Source organism: Colletes latitarsis, chromosome 12 (assembly GCF_051014445.1).
Source record: "Colletes latitarsis isolate SP2378_abdomen chromosome 12, iyColLati1, whole genome shotgun sequence".
Classification (NCBI taxonomy): domain Eukaryota; kingdom Metazoa; phylum Arthropoda; class Insecta; order Hymenoptera; family Colletidae; genus Colletes; species Colletes latitarsis.
The window spans coordinates 24,331,659-24,357,700 of record NC_135145.1 but is presented as its reverse complement, the minus strand read 5'-3'; the positions used below and the strand labels follow the sequence as shown (position 1 = coordinate 24,357,700).

Here is a 26,042-nt window from a genome sequence, read left to right as displayed (position 1 = left end):
GAAGCTATGCGCGCATTCAACCTTGCACCTGCGACGGCGAACCGGTGTTTGCAATGCACGGTGTCGCGTGGGTGTCGACCAAAGCCACGATGGCATCGCGACGCACGCGATAACGGTAATAATCAAAGTGTTCCCGACCACATTCGACTAAACTCATGAATTGTCCCGTACCTCGTTTTTACAAACATTTCCCCGTTACTATTCTCTTTACTGCAACAATACACTCTTAAAATACCGTTCTCGTGGCAAGATTTTTCGAGATGATTGATCTACGGCAAATAGACAAGTGCGTTTAAACAGATTGTTTAGATAATTAATTGGATCCAGCGTGGCTCGCATCTCGCTGAAAATGCCTGAACGCAATTAGAAAATGAATCGTGGTAAACAACGAAAATCGTATTAACAGGAAATTGCATTAACAAAGTCGAGTATTCCGGGATACGCAGTCGACTGACCGCTCCCCCTCCCTCCTAGTCACGCGCATCGCCGCGTTACGCGGTTAATTTTACTAATTAATAAAGCCATTGTCACTCGGTCATTAAATTTAATTAATTGTGGTCACGTTTCGCTGTTCCGGCTGACGACAGGGCAAACGGAAAATTGTTTGATAATCGCGCTTTTTCTGTCGACACATTGTTGCGTCGCGACCGCGCTCGATTAATTAATTTATGTTTCCTAACGGTGTCGCGTTTAAAGCGCACGGTCCACAACGAGTCCTCTTAACGGTGTCGCATCATTTCGCCTCTAGTTGTTTGTAATTTTGATCCGCGTCTCGTGCCATCGATATATCATTTCCCGTTACGACCGACGATGGAGCTGGACGAATTCCTCATTATACGTGACACTATAGTAATATTCTCAGTTTCCATTAACACACGTTAGGTACGAGGTACCTATAATAATGAATCGGTAATTAATAAACCCAACAGCTGAACAAAGTCCGTGGTCGTTGGTACGCGGTTATCCGAAAAGTGTGGTTAACCGGTATCCATCGGTATCCACCGGTATCCATCGTTTTTCGAAAGAAAATTCGGCATCCTCGTCTCTCGCGACGTTTCGTCTCTCCCTTTGTCTCTGGCTGAAACATCGAAGGGTGAAACGGTAAAGAGTAGATGGAGGGTGCACGATGCACCCTGAAACTAGAAAGCGGCTTTAGAATGTAATGCGTGAGAGGTTTCGGGTGCAAGGGTATTCGAACGTATCCCAGTGGGTTTTGTCGTTGCTCTGGCAGTGTTCTCGGCGAACGAGAGACGCAAGGCGAAAGGAACGGGAAAACGCGCGTGAGAAACAGAGAGAACAGAGAAAGCTGGAAGAGAGTCTGGAATAAGTATGCGGAGGACCGAAAGCCTAGGGTTTCCGCGGCAGCGACGTTGGTATGAATATTTAAACGGATGTAAATTGCGAATTAACTATTGATAAAAACAAACCAGAGGGTCCGCGTTAAGCCTTCCTCGTAAATCACACCCACCCTTTACGAGAGGACGAGCTACAGGGTGAGATCGGGGGTAGGTCCCAGTTAGAAATTTACAGGGCAACTTTTTCAGAGGTGGCGACTACGTTCGAAATCGAGATTCCTTTCTCGTGAAAATTGAAAAACAACGGTATAATTCGCGAAAGCTAAAGGAAGAAGAGGGGCATAAAGTTATGTAAACGGACACGGATGTGCGTGTGTGCACCAAAATGGGAGAAATCTACGATCGACGAAGAACCCGATCGAGAGGACGAGCGAGAGAAAGAGGACGGGATAGAAGATTATAGGCACGTATTGGCGCATCGGCCCGGCCCGGCCCGGCCCCCTAGGTTCGCCCCATCATAGTGAAGGTATAAATGTAATCCAGAAGCCAGACGTGACGTACATAGTTGCCTAGAACTAGCTCGCCTTTCGTTCGTTCCTTCTCTTGCGAACTCGTCCTCTCTTCTTTTGCGATGCGTCGATGCGTTCCGTGTCCATCCACCGGCGACTACAAGCGGTTATTTAAATCCGTAGTAAATTTACTAGATTGCTCGGTTTCAACGACGGTTTGCACCATTATCGAACCTATGTACACGTACCTACGAAAGATAATCGTCTTAAGGGACATGGAAAATATTGGGTTTACAATATCAACGCGCAGTACAATACATATGGAATTTAATCGTTGCGCATATAGTTGTGTAGATAGTTGGAACGCGAAATTAAAATGGTCGAGGCGACGAGGTTCGCTTAATTCTAAATAGATAAAGAAGAGCAGAGATACGAAACGCGTTGGCGGAAGAAACCGTGACCGATCGAACGTCGCTATGCCAGGATCGGTCGATTGAGAATCGGGAACACGTAGGCGCTTAACGAGTGTGCTCGTGCGGAGAGAGCGAAAGGACTACCCGAAATATACGTCGATGATATGACGCTCGGAGATATTTCCAACATCATCGACGTCCCCTTTTTATTCCGGCGCTTATATGGTATATATGTACATATAAGTGCGACCTGATTCTCGTTGGAACAAGAACAAGAACGAATTAAACGACTCTTGGTTATATTTCTTAGGACAATTAAATAATGCCTACGTATCGCATTTAAAAAGTAAACCTCGAGCAACGAGTCCATGTTTTGTTCGATGAAACGTAGCGGCTAGGATCGCGATTCGATCGACGTTCATTAGGCGACACGTTGTACGTGTTGTTGCTTACGCGACGCGTACCAGCTATCTCGTCGAGAGCCTGTAAAAGCAACGGGTTATGGAGTAATAACTCAACACGCTGGTGTGTTTCGCCGCGACACCGAGCCAAGGCAAACACGTGGTTCGCGGCTCGTCTGCACTTACGTAAACTACAGACTATCCTCTATCCCTTGCAACTGTACGTATGTATCTATCCACCGTTTGAAAGTAGCTTCGACGCGACGTTCATCGCAGACCATAAAAATGATTAGCGGGGCACAGTTTAAATGATCCATAACGAGCAGATTTTCATCACGCGTTGATTTATGAATGTTATCGATCGGACCGCGACGATATAATTAACCAACGGCGAAACGTTGAACGCGCCAGCACGTTTAAAGCTTTTTCTGGTCTGTTGCGTAACGAAAGACTATGTCGGACGTTTGGTAAAAGCTAATCTAAAAACGATGGCGGCGCTCGATGTAACGATCACGGATTTTCTTTGGTTTCCCTCGGTTCACCGACCGTTATCCTCTCCCTGAGAACGATTTCATCTTATATCCGTCGGGATTAGAGAACCTCTGTCCGTGACCATTTCATTACTCATCCTATACGTTCCCTGAAACTACGTGTTCGTTCTGTTTGTCGCTCGTTTTCTCCTCTTTCCCCTTTCTCTGTGTCCCCGTATCGGTGTCGGGTCGTTCTCCCACATATTTTTTGCTTTTTCCTTTTTTCTTTATATTCCATACTCGGTCTTTCTTCAGGTTTGTCGCCGCGTCTCTAGCTTTATCTCGGTTGCGCAGGCTGTTTGCAATATTGTAATGCAAAGTACAATAGGATGCACCCGAAGAGATACGCCGCGATAAAGAACGGCTCGCATCGAGCTTAGAGAAAGATTAAAAAAAAAAATAAAGGGGCATAATACAGATCTTGTGGGATATTTCACGAATAACGATAGAGCAGTAGACTGATGTGCACGCAGGAAATCCTGTGAGATTAATCGATCGATCGATCGGTCGACATAACGCGGAACAACATTTTCCTGTCACGTGCAAGTTTTATTTTCGCAATTCCGAACCGAGGAAGTAATAACGAGCCAATCGATTGCTTACAACTTTGAACGAAAAACAATGACTCGAAGTGTATTTATCGTCGGTATCATAACGATTCGAAAATTCTCGGGGAATTTAAGAAACATCGTTACAATACGTAGAAAAGTTTCGAATTTTTGCCAAGGATAAAATGCAATCCGATAAAATATCCGGCATCGAGACAAACGAATACACAGACGAGAAGGTGAAAAGAGAAAAGTCTATTAAAAGAAGGGATCGAATTCACGGCATAATATTATTGGTTTCCGATAGTTTGGAACGTTTTCTGCCAACGTACAAGGATAAAAAAAGGTTATATCGATTAGCGAGAATAAGAATAACGATTGGAGAAAGAAAGGTTTGGGAATATGCCGAAAACGTACACCCTTGAATTCCAAAGTGCAGTTTAGAGTGTTATTATTTGTTCGCGATAATTACCATTTGCCCGAACGGTGTTTATATTTAGGAGTAAGAGTTGATTGGTAGCACGTTGCTCGATCCAAGTACGAGAGGAAAAGGGAGCCAGCCAGCCAGCCAGCCAGCCAACCAGCCAACCAGCCAACCAGCCTTACGTTCTCTACCGATTCCTTACTTTTACCTACGCGAAAGAGATCATACCGTAAATAGATGAAGCGCGCGGAACGTTTCTTCGACAGAAGTTCGATACTACTTGAGAGTAGTTTGGTGCTGCACTTTTCATGTTGCGCCCAAAGTGCATCCCTTTGAGATTTGTTTCGTTTCCCGATTAGAACGGCAGCAGAAGCAAAAGCAAGCAGCGCTGTCGCTTTAAAGAACGAAACTCGGATGTAGGGGAAAAGAGGAGGCGACGGATAACGAAGTTGGAGAGAGAACGTCCTAGGCACCATACCGGAACTCGCTGAAAACTCGATGCACGCGGAAAAGTTGGCATCGGTGAGAATTTGTATCTCTCCGAGACCTAGATATCCCGGTACGATGAGATTCATAAAAAATCATCGAGGAAATTAACGGGGCCTGAAACAGGTGCGCCTCGAGCGAAATCTCGCTTGTAGAGAATGCTCGAACGGTAAAAATAAATATCCTCGGCTGTAAGTGGGTAGAAAGAGGAGAGAAAAAAGGTTTAAATAGCACGGGTTAAGGTAGACGGCAGACGAAGACGGACGGACGGGTTGGCTTGTTCGCGATGGGCCCGGGAAAATTTGTCGAGCGAGGAGCAAATTACGATGATTATACGGCTCGTGCGGGGAAAAAGGTAACGGAAGAGAAAAAGAAAGCTATTCCATAAAGCGTAATGGAGGGCTCGCAAATATTTATCTTCTCGGTAGGTCTGGAGCTGCGGGAGAAGCGCAAAGAGCCATGCGAAAATGTTCCGTGTGCCGGATGGCCCTTGTCGCGGCACAGAAACGCGGAAAGTTCTCCTGACACGATTACGCCGCTCGGTGACCAGAAATAATTTCATTAGCCGCCCCGTAAACTCATCCGGCGCGGCGGTTCGTAAAGAAACCGTACGCGTGGGAAATATGTAGTTGGACGTGTATAATCGCTCGCCGCGGACGCCTTAAGCCCCTTTCGCGGGAACTCTAATCACGGTACTTGACTTGCTGTTGCTTAGACGCGCCACGCTGCTCTGCTCGCGTTGCTCTGCTGCATCGGGTTCCGGGCAACTCTCTGCAACCGCGACCTAGCGTCGATCAGACCAGACCATACCATATCGGTGAGATTCGGAGCAACGGCAAGGATCTCGTAATCTACAGAATCGTCTTGAAAGAATTATCTATTAAAACGTAGTACGATTACACACTTTCGAACCGAGCATCGCCTAAAACGAAAACGAAAACGAAAACGAAAACGTTGCAATATTTAATAGAGCTCCTGCTCGTGAGTTGTCTCTGTAAGAGGAAGGATGGATGAGGACCAAGACCGTACGAAGGCAACGCGTATGCCAGACATGTGCGACCCACGCGACTTATATCTGTTACGAGCGTGGACGTAACGCCTTCGAGGGACGTAAAGTTATAAATATATATATATATATATTACTGAGAGGGCATTTTTTCCGGACTGGGCTGCTGCCTGCGCGTAACGAGATCCTGCGCGTGATATATTGGTCTCCAACGTCTACGGAGTCTGATACTTTGTTCCTGATGGTACAAAATCCAAATAAAGCATTAATTTCTTTTCTCTTTTTTACCGAAAAACACATCTGATCGTTTGTCATCGATACGCGACATTTTTCTTTCGCATTTCCCGCAAAGGTAAAAGACGGAAAGTTTAAAAATCTCTGCACTGTTAGCGCGTTTAAATTACTCCCGGACAGACAGAGAGAGAGAGAGAGAGAAGGATCCATTTGTTCAAAGGACGAAGATAAGTTGTCGGTTGAAGGAATATCAGCTTAACGTACATACAATGTAAGAAATGGAATTAGCCGAGGTGAGAGTTGTAAGCGAACGCGAATAAAGTTGAGGAGCAGCCGAGTGCAAACGGCATAAATAACGGAAAAGGTAATTACAGAATCAACCAGCGTTGGTTTGATTAAGTGGGTTAATTTAGTCGGAAGAATGACCAGCGTGGAAAGACGGTGTTTCGGCAACGAACCAAAAGCGGCATCGAGCCGTGTTTTGTCACGTGTGCGGTGATAATTTGATTCTGCTTAAAGGCAGGAAATAGCGACGCGCGTCAGCGTTAAAGCAGTTTAAGTGAATTTAGTCTGTCAACTGGTATGCAGACAAATTACCGGATCGTTGAACTATTTGAGTTATGGTAGGCGAATAGCTGTGAAAGGAGGTTTAGAAATTACGTTATCGTTTGTTACGCGCACGGTACAGTTGAAAGACGGTGATGGTGGTGAGCGAAGCAATTATTGGTTCGCGATTAACATTAGACAGCAGGTAAGAGGCGAAGGACACGTCGCGTCGCGTCGAGACGCGCCATTCGATTATCGTCGGCAACGATTACAACGCACACTTTCAAAATAAATCCCATCTATTCTATGTGTAGATGGAACTTTGAAGATGTTATTAATAGGTCGTAGGTACGTTGTTGAAAAAATAAGCGAAAAAGGAGGAAATGAGTGTTAAACGTTGAGTGTGGTAGAAGCAAAACGGGCAGACTGTTGTATAGTTGTAAGGGATGATCCGTCGAGCAAACTAGCGGGAAACTAGTTTTCCATTCGCCTTGGCCACAATTGATCCGAGAAGGACCGCGTCGCGCGATAACTATCCGATGAACTCGTTCAAGATAAACTTGGCCAGGGATCAACGGATACGTGATTCACACGTGGTTTCTCGTGCACAGCTTGAAATGTACACCAGGGGATTATTAGGAAATTATAGAGGATCGGTGGGGAACCTCTACGTGCCATTGACCACGCGTGACCATTTCGGATAACGTTTCGTTATTTCGCGACGAATAATCGGAACCGTCGTACGATCGCGGCTCGTCCGTCGCTAATTAATTCGACGAGGAACGAATTGCCAGGAATTGAACCTTGATAAGCTTTTTCTATACAATTAAAGCCCCGGATTATTATTATTAATAGAAGGAATAAGAAATAAATAGACGTAGGGATATCTGGATAGAGTAGACGGAGCATAAAGTTGACTATTTCTAAAGATCCAAGTTGTCAAGTTATCTCGTCTCAGTTTTTAGAGTAGGTAGGAGCAAGGTCTCGGATATTGTTGCGAAAAGGTAAGTAAAGTAGTTGATCTATTAATACGTAGTTAAACTTTCGAGTTTTGACTAAGTTTCTGTTTACTTTAAGCGTGGTTGGTAGTGGCAGTAAATTAGGACGGAAACAGTGTTGCGTCAACCTTTCCCCCCGTCTCGATATTATTCTCTGGAAAGGGCCGCCCATCATGACTTCCGGAATCTAGAACGCTCCTACAACTCCCAGCATCCATACGTATGCATTACGCTCTCCGACGAAAACAAGAACCTTAACGTAGCGCTGTCAGATTAATTACAGTTTCGTGCTCGGTAGGTGTTAATTAGGCTATGCAAAGATTCCGGCGTCGCGTTCGACTACGTTGATGCTCGCGAGAACGTAGCACCGAGATAGAGAACCAACTGCTAATCAATTATGCTGATTAGCTATGAGAGGAATTTGAAAAAGTATCTTGACAATTTCTCCTCGGAATACTGATTTCTAACGATTCGAGTCGCGACGCCAAGCGACGCCAAGCGACGGAAAGCGACGCAACGAAATAAAAATACATATAAGAGACGCGAGCACTGAATTTATTTCTTAATATAGTAATAATCGGAGACATTGATCGAAAGGGATAATTGGATCACGGCTGGCTTAATATTCCGCTTATTACGTAATCGTGTAATAAACCGGTGTCGTTTGATGGTGTTGAGTTTACGCGATTACCTTGATCTACTGATCGATTTATTAAAATTATTCTGAATATAGCGATAAAGGTGGAACGTTGGTAAAAGAATAGATGGATGCACGGTTAACGTTGGTCGTCGAAAAAGGTGTAGAGGAATGTGTCGCGGACCGAACGTCCGAAATTTAGATGCACGGTAACGGCGAAGGAAAAAGGATCGTTCTCGTTGTAGAGTCCTCGAAAGCTTTTCGCAGAGTCAATAAAACGCCTTATGAAAGCTCCTCTTCCATAGAACTGCACGCTAAAATTGGGTTCAAGTTTTTGACCGAACACGCGGTGCAGATTGATCAGAAATTTCATTAAGGTCGGTATCGGATGAGATTATAAGAGTTTGCGAGACCGAGGGCGACTACGTTAATTCACGTTCAACAGGGGCGACGTATCGCGTCGATAAAATCCGATTAGCCCGTTTCATTGGAAACAGTCTCAAGAAAGGGGGGGCGGCCGGTGCTCGATTTTTCACCGAGTAACCGGTAACTTTATCCTGGTCGTATCGTTGCCATTCAATTATGGAATTAACAACGCGAACGAGCGACCCTTTCGGTCAGATGCGTAATAAATGTTGGCCGTTGGAACGATAACGAACCAAATGAATGCAACGGATACCGGTATTTATGCGATCCAGATATCAGTGGAACAATAACGACCACCACGGTATCGTATGCAAACGCGTGCGCGTAATTATTTTGAAATTAATGGGGATGAAAGCTTGTTGCTGAAACACTGTTACACTAGAATCGAGAAGAAAAAGTAACGAACGGAGAAGAAGAATTTTCGCACTGGTAATTGTCGCAGGAATAAAAAGAGAAATTAAACTGGACCGTCGACCGGATGGAAGTTTGTTATTTTCGTTTTCTATTTTCGCTTCCAGATACCTACGGTTTAATAATACGATTTCTAAATAATTGTTTTGCATCGCGAAAATAAACGATTCACGTGTGGTTTGGTTCTGATGGCAGAACTTTTATTCGATATACATACATACGCGTTCGTTGAGCTGAATTCCGAAAAGTAAAAGACGCGTGTAATACAGTAATAAATAAAATTTGCGTACGGTCGGGTGTCGGGTGTCGGATGAGAAAAAAAAGTTTAAGTAAAGAAAATGTCTGGAATGCGGGATTTCGAAGCTCGTTGTTCGTTCTTTTATCTCGGTAATGAGTGGTGGTAGTTTTTTTTTTTTTTTTTTTTTTCGTTTCTTTCTATCCGTCGCATATATCATAGGTATAATACACAACGATGCGGTTAAAAATAGGTGGAAAAGGGAAAAGGTTCTTGGTAGGATATTTGTGTGGGAACGAAGGAATGGCTTGGCTTAAGGAATGTCTACCCTCGCGGTAGCAAGCAAGGGTCGAAGGACTCGACAAATATCGTAAAATGTAAATGTCGCGGATTCACCGTGATCCTGGGGAGAAGTTCTCAATTTACCAATATGCCGAAGCCCTTTTATCCGGCTTACGCGTACACGGCTGGATTAATTCCGCGCGGCCTTCTTTCCTTCCGCTCTCTTTGCGATAGTCTTTGTTTTTCAGGGGACGACGATTCTACACGGAAAAAAAAACTTACTAACCCAAGTCGAAGGAACAGAAGGGCAGATAGATTCTAGTAACGTTTCATTTCTATCCGCGATATACATACATATATTAAGAGAGGAGACGTGCTAACGTTATACGTAGACGAGACGCGTCGCTGCACCGGTTTGCAAGTTGCAACAGTCTCTCTCTCTCTCTCTCTCTCTCGAGTTCATGTTTCATTAAAAAAATGAAATTTCCAATTAAAAAACAAATTACCACTAACTTGATTCTTGATTCGATCTTTTTCTCCGAGTAATCCATTTTATTTGACGATTGCTCGTTTTCAATGACCCTCGACTATCGCGTTATCGAAGCAACAACGCAACAACGAAAGACGCGCGCCGCTGCTCTTCACGGGTGCTCGCAAACAAGTACATACTCGCACGGATACATCCACGCGAGTTAAGCCGTACAAGATAGATGGTCTAACCGGTGGGTGACCCTCTCTCGCCCTGAACATTTCACTCGCACCTATGATATACGACGAGGCTGCTAAAAACTGCCAGACGAGTTGTTCCTCTCTACCTGGCACCGTTTCGCGACAATTGTCGACCACCACCTGGATAAATCGACGCGGCAACAACCGCCTTACTCTCGTCATCTATGATGAAATTGTCGCACGCGTATGCTCTGCTAATCGCCTATAACGTATCCCTAGAAGAAAAGACTAACGATCAACTTACGATACCACCAGCTATTTTAAAACACGGTGGAAATAGTGAAATTCTCAACTACGCGAATCATGGTTTCTCGGTGTCTGTGTCTTTCGAGGAAAATTTCATTCCAAAATCTGTGCAAAAGCCATGCGAACGCGAGCAGGTATTTCGAGCTCTGCTTTGATTGCGAGTGCCAAATTAACGTTGGAGTTGTGCCGTCGTCATAGTCGTTATCGCACATCTATACGCGTACCACCCGCTAATCACGCCAGACCTAACCCGAAACCGTCACTCGCAAACTCTTAATACCGACGCGTAAAACCGCTATACGATTACAAAATAAATAACATTTATTTGCGACCACCGATCGAACAACGTCTTCGCATAAGTCTGCTCGCACACGCGCATCATTGGCCAAACAAAGAACCGGGTTCTCGGTAGCTTTGCAACCTGCCACCTTAAACGTGGCAAGGGTGAGGATGAACCTGTTCGACGACGGGAGGATTACAACCATCCCGTAGTGACGAGAATCTAGGACGAGCCTAGGGACCCCACCACCCACCCGGTCTGGGGTTAACCAACATTTACATAGGCGCGAGCGTAGACTGAATAACAATGCTCGAAACGGAGCTAAAACCAGCCAGGCCATGGCCATTCCACCGAGACGGCACGTTCCTCATCCTTCTACGGACTGTTCAATTCCGACATGTATCGAACTTGCATGGAAATTAGGATAGATTTCTTAATTCAGAGAAACAAAACTACAGATTCGAATAATCTTATCGACTCGCCTACACTCGTTTCGATAACGGTCTCCTTCATCGACTACCTTTCCTTACCTCTATTCTTATATTAAACTTGCCAGACACACCGCCAACATCCCCCTTTCATGTGCTATAACACATATTCCCAGGTTCTATGTCTCTCGGAGCAAATACACGGTTTCATCTTAATACGCATTATCTTCAGACTATATCTAGGTGTCGGTCTAATTAATAAACAGTGCTTAAAGCTTCTTATTATCATTATAATAACTACAGTAGTGTCCACTTAGGTGTCCGCGTTATCCCCCATCAATGCACGTTACTCGGACCGTGGACACTTAAGTGGGCACTACTCTACCTAATTCCCTGTATATCTATATATACCAAGACGACATCTACGGCAAAACGGCCAAGTTTGTCGAGGAATAATTCACTTTTCCCACGCCAGATGGCGCCCCAATTATTTACGATCGAAAACTAATTTTAATTTATTTATTAACAAAATAATAGAGTACTCGGTAATTTAGATCAGTTAGAAATGCTTCGCAATTAACGCCCACGGCCCAAACTTGTCTAGAAACAGTCCAATTCCAGTCAGAACAAACCGCCAACATCAGCCTGACACTACACACATATTCCCAATTTTTACGTTTCTTTGGCAAATACACGGTTTCACATCGCGTCAAACGTAATGCACATTCACTTGAGACTATATGTAGGCCAGTCTAATTAATAAACAGTGTCTAAAGTTTATTATTCTTATAATAACAAAGTAATGCACTCTATAGAAATATGTAGTACGTTACCCTTTAATTATAATAAGATACAGACACTGTTTATGAATCAAACTGACGTATATGGAATCTAAAGTTAATGTGCATTACGTTTAACGCGATGTGAAACCGTGTATTTGCTCAAAGAAACGTAAAAATTAGGAATATGTGTTGCAGTGTCAAGCTTAGGTTAGCAGTTTGTTCTGACAGGAATAGGACTGTTTCTAGACAAGTTTGGGCCGTTGGCGTTAATTGCGAAGCATTTCTAACTGATCTAAATTACCGAGTACTCTATTATTTTGTTAATAAATAAATTAAAATTAGTTTTCGATCGTAAATAATTGGAGCGCCATCTGGCGTGGGAAAAGTGAATTATTCCTCGACAAACTTGGCCGTTTTGCCGTAGATGTCGTCTTGATATATATAGATATACAGGGAATTAGGTAGAGTAGTGCCCACTTAAGTGTCCACGGTCCGAGTAACGTGCATTGATGGGGATAACGCGGACACCTAAGTGGACACTACTGTAATTATTATAATTATAATAAGAAGCTTTAAACACTGTTTATTAATTAGGCCGACACCTACATATAGTCTGAAGATAATGTGTATTAAGATGAAACCGTGTATTTGATCAGAGAAATGTAGAAACTGGGAATATGTGTTATACTGTCAAAGGAGGATGTTGGTGGTGTGTCTATCTGAGAAGAATCGGACTGTTTCTAGGAAAGTTTAATATAACAATCGAGTACTCGATGTTTTAGATCACTTATAAATGCTTCGCTATTAACAGCAAAGGCCTAAACTTGCCTAGGTCATCCGAGGTTATGGACGTAGAAAACGCTCAATGATAAAAGCACGACAAGAAAAGAAAGAGTTTAATGTTTACAAATAGCAATACACGATGCACAATGAAATTCAAGAGTCTCTGCAGTCTAGAAGAAATTAGTAATCAAATACATCAACAATATCGTACGACTTATTTACTGTTAATTATTTATGGTATAGCAGAATGCTTGTTATTAATTAGAAAAAGATAACGAACGTTTCAGGGAGAAAGTTCAGTGGATGGAAGCAAAAGAACATCTCAATGGGAGTTAGCACGTTAACATAGAAAATCTTAATAATGAACAATTTTCTATACATAATTTAAGGTCAGTTTCAAAAGCTGAAAAATGTTCAAACTTTATTTATTCAACAATTTATTAACAAACGTTTTCGGCGACGACCATCGAGGGTTCGGATCATATTCGTTTGTATCAAATAAACGTAAAATTGATTTTCGAAATAGCATGTAGAAAATCTTTAGTGTATAACATTCCTTATGTTTATATTAATAAAAGATCAAAACCATAGTACGTATTTTCCATGCTTTTTCTCTACCTTTCCCATTAATTCTTTAATTTTTTATTATCTCTATATGTTATTTCATGTTATAAACGATAAATTCAAACTGAAAAAATCGTGCCAGGATCACAGAATATTATAGGAGGCATCCGGAGTACAGGTCCCCTCACCCCCCAAAGAAACGGTGCCAAAGTATAGTATCGCCATCTAATATCAGGGATTCGAACTGAAAAAATCGTGCCAGGATCACAGAATGTGCAAGGAGGTATCCAGAGTACAGCTACCCCCACTCCTTCTACTCCTGATACACACTATCTTGATTATTCATTAATAACTCATTTCCTGGGATTAAAACATCAACTTTTAGAATCGAAGAATCTAGTATAGAACCTTGGCAACATTCAAGGATAGTTTCCAGAACCATGCCATGCCTCGTTAAATAGTTATTAACGAATATCGGAGGTCGGAACATTTACGGCTGTATCACGGTTTGCTTTAATCGATGAATTATCAACTTTTCAACAATAGCACACATATTTTCGCTATTAGAGAACCAAGTAGACATACCTGGCAACGTTCAAGGGCCAATTTCCCTACGATCCTCGCTCTAATTAATTAATTATTAGGGATAGCTCTCTAATCGTTACGTTAAAAAGTTTCGAAACATCGTGCCGACTTCCGATATTGGTTAATAACTATTTAATAAGGCATGGCATGGTTCTAAAAACTATCCTTGAATCTTGCCAAGGATCGATACTATATTCTTAAACTCTAAAAGTTCGTAATTTAATCGTAGAGAAGGAATTATTAGTAAATTAAGGGGCAGTAGTTAATTACTCTGTTAGTACATTGTTTTCGCCACTAGTTGGCGCCACCATAAAAAAATCAATTATTCGCCGCTTGTAGTGAACTACTGCCCCTTAATTTACTAATAATTCCTTCTCTACGATTAAATTACGAACTTTTAGAGTTTAAGAATACAGTATCGATCCTTGGCAAGATACAAGGATACCTGTCGCAACCATTCCATGCCTTATTAAATAGTTATTAACCAATATCGGAAGTCGGCACGATGTTTCGAAACTTTTTAACGTAACGATTTAGAGAGCTATCCCTGATAATTAATTAATTAGAGCGAGGATCGTAGGAAAATTGGTCCTTGAACGTTGCCAGATATGTCTACTTGGTTCTCTAATAGCGAAAATATGTGTGCTATTGTTGAAAAGTTGATAATTCATCGATTAAAGCAGACCGTGATACAGCCGTAAATGTTCCGACCTCCGATATTCGTTAATAACTATTTAACGAGGCATGGCATGGTTCTGGAAACTATCCTTGAATGTTGCCAAGGTTCTATTCTAGATTCTTCGATTCTAAAAGTTGATGTTTTAATCCCAGGAAATGAGTTATTAATGAATAATCAAGATAGTGTGTATCAGGAGTAGAAGGAGTGGGGGTAGCTGTACTCTGGATACCTCCTTGCACATTCTGTGATCCTGGCACGATTTTTTCAGTTCGAATCCCTGATATTAGATGGCGACACGCTATTTCGCGGCACTTTTTAGGCGCAATATTTAAATAACACGTATCGTTTCCAGTAATCGTTTATAACTTTTTAATTACATGAAATAACATGTAGAGATAATAAAAAATTATGGAATTAACGGGAAAGGTAGAGAAAAGGTATGGAAAATACGTACCATGGTTTAGATCTTTTATTAATATAAACATAAGGAATGTTTTACACTGTTTTAATTCTATTTTACAGAAACATGAAATTGAAATGTTGATACCGCGTTTTATGGTGATATTTTGAAGATTATTTTAAAACCTGTATGTAAGGTATACAATAAGGCGTCGCTAAGACTGAATGGAATGCTTTGGTTGAACAGCCCTTGACGCGAGGTCGGATTTCTGTTGTTTCGAGAACGAGAAGAAAAGGTTTTCACGGTGGTTCACGTTTGTCTTCTGTCTCGCTCGACTCGTTGGAGATGGTCCGAATTGCAGTCGTGCTCACTCCGGCCGGGCAGCTTTGAAGAATCGAGAAAGAGGACGAGTGTCGGTTTATCATCTTTCTTGACTTTCCGAAACTGTACGAGCTTACGTACGCGTAATCTGGCATAATTTCTCAAAGTAGAATGTGCGAGGAGTTTCGCATTTACAATCTGATGTGTGCGCAATACATGTACACTAATTTTTCTACATTTTATCTACGAGCGTAATATCGATAACGCAACAAGTTCATGAAGAAGTAGTGTATCGATATATTTAATAAAAGAATTATTAAATTATTGGTTATTTTGTACAGAAGAACGTTGTTAGTATGGCTAAAAAAATTTCAATCGACACTGGAAATGGTGAATTGGATGATAAAATCCACGAATGGTTAATATGGAACAAGGTTCTGATATTATCAATATTTTCGATGCATATTATTCATATTTTATAGCTTAAATAGATACTATATCGATTATAAGGCTTATTTTTAAACGATGCATTCTTAGGATCCAAAGGCAGAACACCAAGTTGAAAAACTTATTTCTGACAATAATAGCAAAGTTTTATGTAATTTATTCTTAAAAAGGCTTGAATTTGGGACAGCTGGTTTAAGAGGTTGTATGGGTCCAGGCTATAGTCAGATGAATGATTTAGTTATAGTTCAAACTGGTCAAGGTTTATCAAAGTATTTAATCGATGTTGTACTTGATGCAACTGCAAAAGGTGTAGTAATAGGATATGACGGACGTCACCATAGCAAAAGGTTAATATTTATGTATATTATCTATTTAATATTAATATGCAGTTTGTTATTATTACGCTCATATAGTTTACACATTATTATTTTAGATTTGCAGAACTGACTGCCACAATTTTTGCAGCAAAAAACATAAAAGTTTATCTTTTCTCAAAAGTAGTTCCAACCCCCTTTATATCTTATAGCATATTAAAATACAAATGTGCGGCTGGAATAATGATTACAGCTTCTCATAATCCTAAGAATGATAATGGCTATAAAGTCTATTGGGAAAATGGAGCCCAAATAATTTCACCGCACGATAAGAAAATCCAAAAGTATATACTTGAAAATCTTGAACCAATTGAATCTTCGTGGAATGTGACCAAAGTCTATAACAGTCCTTTATACAAAGATCCATGGAATGACATTATGGAATCCTATTATTATGATCTCAAACAAACTGTTCTATATCCTGAAGTAAATAAAAATACAATACTAAAATTCACGTACACTCCTATGCATGGTGTTGGATACGAATATATGAATGCAGCTTTTAATGCTGCAAATTTAAAGGTATTGCTAATTATTTTAATGCTTTCACAAATAAACAAAATAAATTGCTTGGCAATTTAAAAAAATGAATTCTTCTTACAGCCAAAGAATCTACCAATGCAATTTACAATTTACCTATTAAGAATCTAAAACAAAAAATATATATTTTAATCGTTCTATATGTATATTCTATTGTATCTTGTCGTTTCGAGTGAAAATTATTGGTAAATAGAAAAGATAATAAAGATTAGAAAACTAATTTTTATTTTTATTTATTTTAGCCATTTATAGTAGTCGAGCAACAAAAGTTACCAGATCCAGAATTTTCAACTGTTAAATTTCCAAACCCTGAAGAAGGAAAAAGTGCTCTAGACCTCGGTATAAAAGTAGCAAACGAAAATTCTTCTTCGATTATTATTGCTAATGATCCTGATGCAGATAGATTAGCTTGTGCTATAAAAATAACCAAGTATGTAATTTTGCCATTTTATTAATGAAAATGTTTAATACGCTAAATACTTAAACGTTTTTGTTACAGCGATGAATGGTACATATTTTCTGGTAATGAACTAGGAGCACTGTTGGGATGGTGGATGATGCATGTGTATCAAGTACAACATCCTGATACAGATTTTTCTCGTACGTATATGTTAGCATCAACGGTATCGAGTAAAATTTTGGCATCGATGGCTAAACAGGATGGATTTAATTTTGAGGTATGTACATTTAGAGTAAAGTAGCTTTTGTTGCTTCTATTATTCTAACTGTATTTTCTGTGTTTCAAAAGGAAACTCTAACAGGTTTTAAGTGGATGGGTAATAGAACTGTGGAATTGAAAAAAGCAGGTAAAGAAGTTATCTTTGCATTTGAAGAAGCTATTGGCTTCATGTGTGGTTCCAACGTTCTTGATAAGGATGGTATAAGTGCTGGCATGCATATAGCAGAATTATCAGCTTACCTTGAAACTATGGGCTTTACTCTTCGTGATAAGTTGGATGAAATATATGCTCAGTATGATACACTATAGTTTATATTTCAATCATTTATCTACATTAAAACTTATAGAATTTTATATACAACTAAAAAACTGTATACATTTTATCTAGATACGGATATCACATTTCTAAAAACTCATATTGGATATGCCATGAACCAGATGTAATAAAGATAATATTTGAAAGATTAAGAAATTATGCTGGTGAACCAAATACGGTAAAAAATCTCAGGAAAAAATGTATTATAAGTAGAAAGATTCGCGTGAATAAATAAATTATTTTAATCTAGAAACTATTTTTCAGTACCCAACAAGCATCCTAGATGGAAAATATTCAATAATAGGTGTTCGTGACCTAACAACTGGCTATGATAATACAAAACCAGAAAATAAGGCTCTTTTACCTGTTTCAAAGTCGAGTCAGATGATTACATTTACATTCAAGAATGGTTTAATCGTAACATTGAGAACTAGCGGTACCGAACCTAAAATTAAATATTATAGTGAACTATGCGCATCTCCTGAAAAGCAGTAAGTTGCTTAAAATTTCTGAAGAAATGATATACACAATTTTTTTAAATTACTACAGATATAACACTCTCAAAAATGTTTCTAGGAATATTAATATATTAAGGAATATGCTTGATGAAATGGTGTCAGCTGTTGTAGCAGAATTTCTTCAACCCGTACTAAATGGACTCATATCTCGTACTAGTTAAATAATATTACAAGCTTTAAATTTTAAAATAATATTACAACAGAAATTTTTTAATAATAGTTATGCAACAACAAGTCATTTTTCTCAGCAGGATATACTGGAATATACATCATAATAGGAAAGTATTATTAGATGCATTTACATTTGAAAATTTTTTATTCTTTCTCGTAATATTAATATAATGAAATGCGCAATCAAAATTATATTCTAGTAAAATATTTTTATCTTCTCTTAATTAATTAGACAATTTGATCCGAGTATACAATGTTTTTAGCATCAATCGATCATTACAAATAATATTTTAATCGACTATAGCAACTAGTAATCATCCGTATCAAAAGGATTAATGAATATATGTATACGTGGATCTGCATTACTCGTTCAACATATATCTATTTTATTTGTTTCACTTATGTTGAATTCTATTTTTTTCTACTTTTCTTTAGTTTTGTTTCTTGAAAATAAAACGTAATACACTGAAAAAGTATAACTATCATATTAAAATATTCTATATTTTATTTAAAAATAGAAATGTTACTACCTGTTCGTCTAAAAAGTTCATGAGTATTTTCATGTTGCATTTAAAGCCTTCTTCCTTCAACATGGAATATAAAGATTCAATACATAATGGTTCATATGCTAAAATGTTGTTATGTAATTCTCTTTTAACTTTAATTAATTTAGAAAACATATTTGTAATATTTGATGCATTATCAGTTGTAGTTGTCGGTTCGAATTTATCAAGTTTTCTTTTATCACTGATTATATTTACTGATGATTGTATAGTTTCAGGGCTATAGAATTGTTAAATTTATATATTAATACAATTTTCTACTAAATATTATAATAATTACATATATACCTGTCTTGAGAAAGCTTCAATTCATATTTATAATCATCAACACAACCAACGTCACTTTTATCGTAACTTGTCTTTTTTCTTGGTGGTTCTTCGTCGTCACTGCTTATAACTGCAAATTCAGATTCTATTCTTTTTGGTGTTGTAGAAATTATAGGATGTAACTCGTCGTAAATGTATGTCAATAATTTTACAGCTTTATTTCGTTTCTGTATTTTCAATCCATATTTCTGTAATTCTGTCTAAAATCAAATTAATAAATTGTAAATTTAACTTTGTTGTCTACCAGACATAATTTATTAACTTACATGAAGTTCAGGTGTCTTCATGCCATTATAATTAGGAGGAGGAGTTACATTGTCTCTGATAATTGTAGGCGATGTAATTGTTTTTAAAATTCTTTTACGACCACACTTGCATTGCGATTGATTTAAACTATCATAAGGATTTGATACATTACTCTTAGTATTTTTTGCATTAATGGACAAATTGTTCTCTGACATAGATTTTCTTTGAAATTTTCTGTTATTTTGTTTCATGGTTAATGATCTTTCTGAATTTTTGAATTTTTTTAAAAAGTACTTATTAGTTCTGAACAATTTATTATTTTCATTAGTCGTTGTAGTAAATGAAATTTTTCCTTTTCTTTTTTCAGTTAACAGGTCTATTCTATTAGCAATTGGCAAACAAGTATTTCTACTGTCATCATCATCATCATCATCATCATCATCATCATCATCATTAATGTGAACATTTGCTAAATAAATATCTTTTTCAAAAATGTGGATATTATCGTTAGTTTTATTAAAATTTGGAACATTAAGATATACTTTGTTTTCATTAGATACATCCACATTTAAAGCATCAAAATCTAATTCCGGACTAGAGGATAGAAATACAGGAGATTCCACTGAATCGCATTTATCTGTTTTTGATTTTGTTGATGATATTAACAAATTATTTCTTATTGCATCCAAATCTATATTACTCTCTGATTTGCTACATCTTAATTCGCTTAAATTATTAGTTTTTCGAATCTTTTCAATATTTCTTTGAGTACTTATTGGAGATGTAATATTAATAGAAAAATCAATTTTATCATTACGGTTTTGTAAATTATGTTGAGATGTTTGCACAGATTCTTCAATGTCAAAGGCCAATTGTTTATTTTCTGTTTTATTAATATATTGATTTTCTCTAACTATAAAAAAATTAGTGTTTATATCTACATCTGACAGTACAGTAACGGCGTCATTATCCATATTACTTGTTTCTTTATATTCGCATTCTTCCGAATTATTTAGTACATGTTCTGCTACATAATCCCGATAATTAACTATACTATTATTTTGATGCTTTTTTTTATATTTTGTATACATAGATACTTCACCATCATCTGTATCGAAATCAGAAGAATTAATGCTTTGATCTTCATTGTATTCTGATAGAAAACATACTTTTGTAGTCACAATGCTATCTAAACTTTCAACATTTGCATTTTGCTTTAGTAGATTTTCAGACATAGAAGCTGCTATTTCATTCTGAATTTTCTTTTCTCTGCTGGAAACACTTTTGTCTACAGAGTTACTTTCTGTGCAACTTACTACATTATATTCCAACAATTGTGTCAAGTTGTCTATTGGCTCAAAATTCAAATGCATATTAGCATCACTTTCTGTGGATGTAGTATCTATATCTAATTTACAACTTGCATTGTCATAATCAAATTTACTCAAAATATCTTTGTTTTCCGTCAATCTTTTTTCTGCAAAAGCATTTCCATTCGATATAGAATTTAAATCACTATCGTCATATTGTTTCGTATTGAATGGATTTCTACTTAATTTTTGAGAATCTGATATCATTGTAACTTCAGAATCTGTATCAAAATCTGAATTTGCATTTTCTTTTTTAAAACGGTCAATAAATAAACTCAAATTACTCTTTGTTTTTATTACATTAAAATGATTTATATTCCTTTGTTTTGATCTGCTAAGGTGAGGTGTATTTGACGATGAATTTATACACTCTTCAACATTCTTGTGTGGGATAGTGTTTGTAATCTTATAACAATTGGCAGTATCATTTATCTTATCAATCGATTCAAGAATACTAAGATCTTCATTTGTTTTTGTTTCTTTGTTCACAATTTGATCGTTACATTTCTTTTTGTAGTTTGGCATTGTATAATTATTATCATCAAACATATCTGGAGATGCATTACAGTGTTGGATATCAGGTTCTTCTTGAGGCAATCGTTCTCTGTCTGTATTTTCTTTTATCTTTTGCGTGGAAAAATATGGTAGGTATTCTTCCAAGTATTTCTGACTTGATTTTTCATCTAATACGTGATCTTTTTCATCATCGATTAAATGTTCTAAATTATTCGAATTTAATTTTATATTATCTGTTTCTCTCACAATTAATGTCTCTTTGCATTCAATATTTTTCATATTGTTCATTTGAACCTCTGCTTGTTTAATTTCAGATTCTTTTATTTGTAAATAAGCAAACAATTCTTTCACTTTATACTTTCTTGCCAAATTTCTTAAAGAAGAAAAGTTTATCAAATCTTCAAAAATATTCAAATACTTTTGAACGATTCCACAATAAATAAATTCCAAAAATGCTATAGCAATATTGTAAGATATATCAAGCCAACAAATTTTTTCCTTGATTGCAGTAAATTGTGAAGTATCATTAGGCATAATATCAAACAGTATGTTGGAACAACGCACGTAAAACACTAATTTATGGGCCCAAATATATTTGCCACTATTAACAAATATTATTATATCACTTGCAGAGCTATCGTTTAATGCATCTCCCCAATTTATTACAAGAGTACTAATGAATTGTTTATCTTCACAGTTTTCATGATTTTTACTTGTAAGATTTAAATCTGTTTGGGATATATCAAAAAATTTGTTCTTATCTCTGGTTGTCTCTATCTTATTTAGATTAAATTTTATATTGTCCGTTTTGCATGTATTTGCACGTTTTATAACAATTTTTTCTTTCTATAAGTATAATTGAGATATAGTTAATAGTTCTGTCAATAAAATATAAGTTATTTAATTTACAAGATTTAATACATGTATGTATATTTTACTTACTGCTTCTATTTGTTTTTCTTGTGGAATTATGTATTTTGAGAGATTTGATACATAAAAGGATTTTTGGTTTGGCGTTAATCTTGCTTTGTCCCATATTTTTTCACCCTTTAAATTAGGCAATAGGCAATATGTAATTTATGAAATATATGATTGCAATGTACAAATAGTATTCATACCTTATTATACAGTTCTTGAAGTAAATAACTTTTTAGAACAGTTTTCACTCTAATTTCTTGACTAAATTCATTTTCTTCTTTCTGCTTTTGAGTAATTGGTTCATCTCCCATGAGAATCTCTGCAATTCTGTCCGTTAAGATTCGATTTCTGTCTTCTTGAGAACGTGTTTGAAGAACAGTTATTCTGTCACATTTTTCTGATAAAAAATTTACCACATAATTTACTAAAACTACTTATTTATTAAAATTAAGATATACATAAATATAATATATGCATACTTTTTTTAGTTTTTATAAGCGATATAGGTTTGCTGTTTGCAAATCCAAACCTTTCCAATGGTTTATTATTAACTGGTTCCAGTACTTTTAATGCAAACTGATTTTGTGCTTGAGGTAATTTTTCAATTTCACTAATTTCATCAAATTCTTCTGCTTCTTGAAGAGATTTTGATAATACTAATGCAAGTTGAAGGTCAGAGTCTTCTTGGTATGAATTCTATTAAAAAAATAATACGTGTAATTCTAATTATTATTTTGTAGAAGGCATTAGATACAATGTTTGAAACAAAAAGTACATACTGTTCGACATGATACTGGTTTCTTCTTGTCTTGTATTTTAGGTGCAGCGAGTAAACCTAAAGATATTCTTTCATCTTCTTGACGCTTTTGAAGCTCTATTGCATCTAGTAGCTTTTTTGTAGAAATGTTATTTTTGCATGCACAGATTTTCATATGTAATACCTGAGAGTTTATATCTTTAAATGTTTTAAAACATAAAGGACACACAAAAGCCAGTAGTTTTGCATCAGTAGTCGAATCTTTATTATCGCAATCATTTTTAGATTTAAAGAAAGACGATTCTATAGAAAGTTGAGATTCTTGTAACTGTTTTCCTTTCTCTGAATGTTGCTTAAGCTTTATTTCTTTATGATTTTTGCCAACATTCTTAAATTTTGTGGTTGTTTTTCTTTGCTGTCTCAAAATATTAAACTTGGTAAATTCACTTAATGTTGGTTTAATAATTTTTGATTTTGGACTTTTAAAATCTAATATACTGTCATCCTCGGTTACAAGCAATGTGTTACACGAAACATTACTATTTTCTAATTCTTCATCCATATTACCTTCATCCAAGGAATGCTTTATATTAAATTTTAATAATTTCTTAGATTTGCTGCAACATATACATGTATTTATATTTAATATAAAATTAAGAACTTGTATAACATTCAGCTTATAGATTTATGTAAACTATAGCGATAATTAATAGTAGGAACCAATCAATACTCTAACGAAAATGTTATTCAATAAATAATTAAACAATTATATCACACATATATTTGAACAATTTATTTCATTTAATAGTACAAGATTCTAGAATAAATATTACGCAATTATAAAGATTTCATTATCTACCTTCCACAATCATACTTTTCTACATCGATCCCCTTTAATGAATCAAGACTACCTCAACAATTGAATAATTATTAAACAAAACAACAGAGCATATAAGCAAATCAATTTTTTGCCATAGATATTTCTTAGTTCATTGTTGAAGAGTTTCCTGTTGATTACGGTAGACGAATCTTTCTGTGCAAATTTCCAGCAAGATAATTAGAATTGTTTTCGTTTAATAGTTTGTTCATAACAAATTCATCGTTTGGAGATAGATCAGGCATTCCCTCGAATTCTTTAATAAGTTTCTGTTTCCTTATAATATTTTTACTGAAATGCAAGACAAAATTATTATTATACTTACATGTATGGCGAAAGAAATTTTTTATGTTTTTAAATCGAACGATTTAGATTAAAAGTACTAATGCCGTGTCTTTAATTACTCTGAATAACAAGGTTATGTTATAATTATTTCTGATAAATTAAACATACACACAACAATGTTAAGCGAGAATACTATTTTCTGAATCGAGACTGAAATTAATTATATTACGCGAGACATACAAACATTAACCTGCATAAATAAAATGATAGAAAGGTCGCGGTGATCACCGTAACATTTTTGATTACGTTCGCTCTACCACCCGGCGTACCTGCAAGGGAAAAAATCTTTTCTTTCTTTATAACTCTCGGTTCGTACATTATCACAGAGTAACGTATAAAATCGGTACTTTTCTGTTTTTGCGAAATCAAATTTGTAGCGCGTCAACGCGAAATCTATACATACACATACGTGAATATAGGGCGGGTTACGTATGTATAATCTTAACGCGATAACATAACATAAATACATAGTAGTATGTAGGTACATATAACTTGAATACATTCTACTATACAATTGTTGTATATGTATAGGTTTAATGTTTTTCGACTCCAAGGATTCTAGTCTTTTTCTGTACACCAATTTTTGTCCATCTGGACCCCAAATATTAAATTAAATTTAATTAATAGCATATTTTTATTCTGTCTCCTCTATTAACTTTATTATTATTGTTGTAGGGTTTATTTCCAACCACTCGTGCGAACTACTCTAATTCTTTAAGTTTATTCGTTATTGTTTTTTAACAAACTTTCTTACTAATCCTTCTCTTTAATTCATCTGTTATTTCAAGAGAACTTTCAATTAAATGGATTTTCTTTTATTTTCCTAAAAATTGATTACTATGAAACAAAAGAAAACCGGGATTCCTCCGACATTCTAATTTTCATTGGTACAATATTTCGTCAGTAGATGCTACTGTACGATACGAATGCTTTTTCTCACGCTGACTTCCTTACTTTATTCAGCATTTGAAACTTGTTTGTTATATTTTAAAGTTTAACGGGTTAATTACCTATGATCAAAGTTATCCATATTTAAATTGAACGTATTGCAGTGCACGGATACTTACTTATTTCGATGACTGTGCAACATTGCAAATAATTTTATTTAAGCATGGTATGTATTGCATTTATTATTGCATTTTGGTAATGTTTATACTGGAGTAAATACTATTTACATAAACGAATAATCATTTTTCAGGCTTCCACTTCCGAGGAGCAATCTGGCATCGGTATGAAAAAAGGGAGCCGACAAAAACTGGAATTGTCAGCGGAACATAGAAATGATATAAAAGAAGCATTTGATTTATTTGATCCAGACGGTACTGGAAAAATTGCTACCAAGGAACTTATAGTGGCTATTAGGGCACTCGGATTCGAACCAAAAGAAGAAGAAATGAAAAAGCTTATAGCAGATACCGATCCAGATGGCCTTTGTATATTATCGTACGCGGAATTCTTGAACTTAATGTCTGCCAAAATATTTGAAATGGACGCAAAGGAAGAAGTTTTAAGAGCATTTCGACTGTTTGATTATGACAATACAGGAAAAATAACTTTTAAAAATTTACAAACAGTTGCTCGACAAATAGGTGACGATGTTACAGACGAAGAACTACAAGAAATGATCGATGAGGCAGATGTAGATGGTGATGGAGAGATTTCTCAAGAAGAATTTTTCCGTATTATGGAAAAGACAAACCATTATTAATTTAAGAAAGTTACTTTACTTCCTCTTTTATAAGTTATTCGTTAAAAATTGTTTATTTGTATGTGTTTGTACAGAAGCATTACAAATATCAATTACTTTAATTTTTTAGCATTGATCATTTGATACAGAAATCATAATATATTACGTAACACTAAATGCAAGTTATCATTACGATATGAAATTTTTAACTGT

General features: G+C 36.7%; 3 protein-coding genes across 8 annotated transcripts; 2 read left to right on the top strand and 1 right to left on the bottom strand.

Moving 5' to 3' along the window:
- Positions 1-15,173: 15,173 nt before the first annotated feature.
- On the top strand, positions 15,174-18,251 carry Pgm2a (phosphoglucomutase 2). The gene is made up of 9 exons (XM_076779282.1): positions 15,174-15,612; positions 15,716-15,972; positions 16,059-16,521; positions 16,782-16,969; positions 17,039-17,216; positions 17,288-17,511; positions 17,607-17,712; positions 17,799-18,025; positions 18,111-18,251. The coding sequence occupies exons 1-9, from the start codon at positions 15,535-15,537 to the stop codon at positions 18,211-18,213; spliced, it is 1,824 nt and encodes a 607-aa protein (XP_076635397.1). The 5' UTR covers positions 15,174-15,534; the 3' UTR covers positions 18,214-18,251.
- Positions 18,252-18,560: 309 nt separating this feature from the next.
- Positions 18,561-24,546, bottom strand: LOC143348711 (uncharacterized). Of its 6 annotated transcripts, none has more exons than XM_076779276.1 (10): positions 24,333-24,546; positions 23,780-24,088; positions 22,943-23,537; positions 22,643-22,859; positions 22,364-22,560; positions 22,188-22,292; positions 19,380-22,091; positions 19,075-19,313; positions 18,754-19,006; positions 18,561-18,688 (listed from the first exon to the last, which is right to left on the bottom strand). In XM_076779276.1, the coding sequence occupies exons 3-10, from the start codon at positions 23,480-23,482 to the stop codon at positions 18,635-18,637; spliced, it is 4,317 nt and encodes a 1,438-aa protein (XP_076635391.1). In that variant the 5' UTR covers positions 23,483-23,537; positions 23,780-24,088; positions 24,333-24,546; the 3' UTR covers positions 18,561-18,634. The 6 variants fall into 6 exon arrangements, with proteins under 6 accessions (XP_076635391.1, XP_076635396.1, XP_076635394.1 ...); XM_076779281.1 differs by having other exon boundaries at positions 22,364-22,518; XM_076779279.1 differs by having other exon boundaries at positions 22,643-22,843; positions 22,930-23,537; positions 24,333-24,545.
- Positions 24,547-24,909: 363 nt separating this feature from the next.
- Positions 24,910-25,855, top strand: LOC143348714 (uncharacterized). Its single transcript, XM_076779284.1, has 2 exons — positions 24,910-25,256; positions 25,341-25,855. The coding sequence occupies exons 1-2, from the start codon at positions 25,254-25,256 to the stop codon at positions 25,848-25,850; spliced, it is 513 nt and encodes a 170-aa protein (XP_076635399.1). The 5' UTR covers positions 24,910-25,253; the 3' UTR covers positions 25,851-25,855.
- The last annotated feature ends 187 nt before the right edge of the window (positions 25,856-26,042 follow it).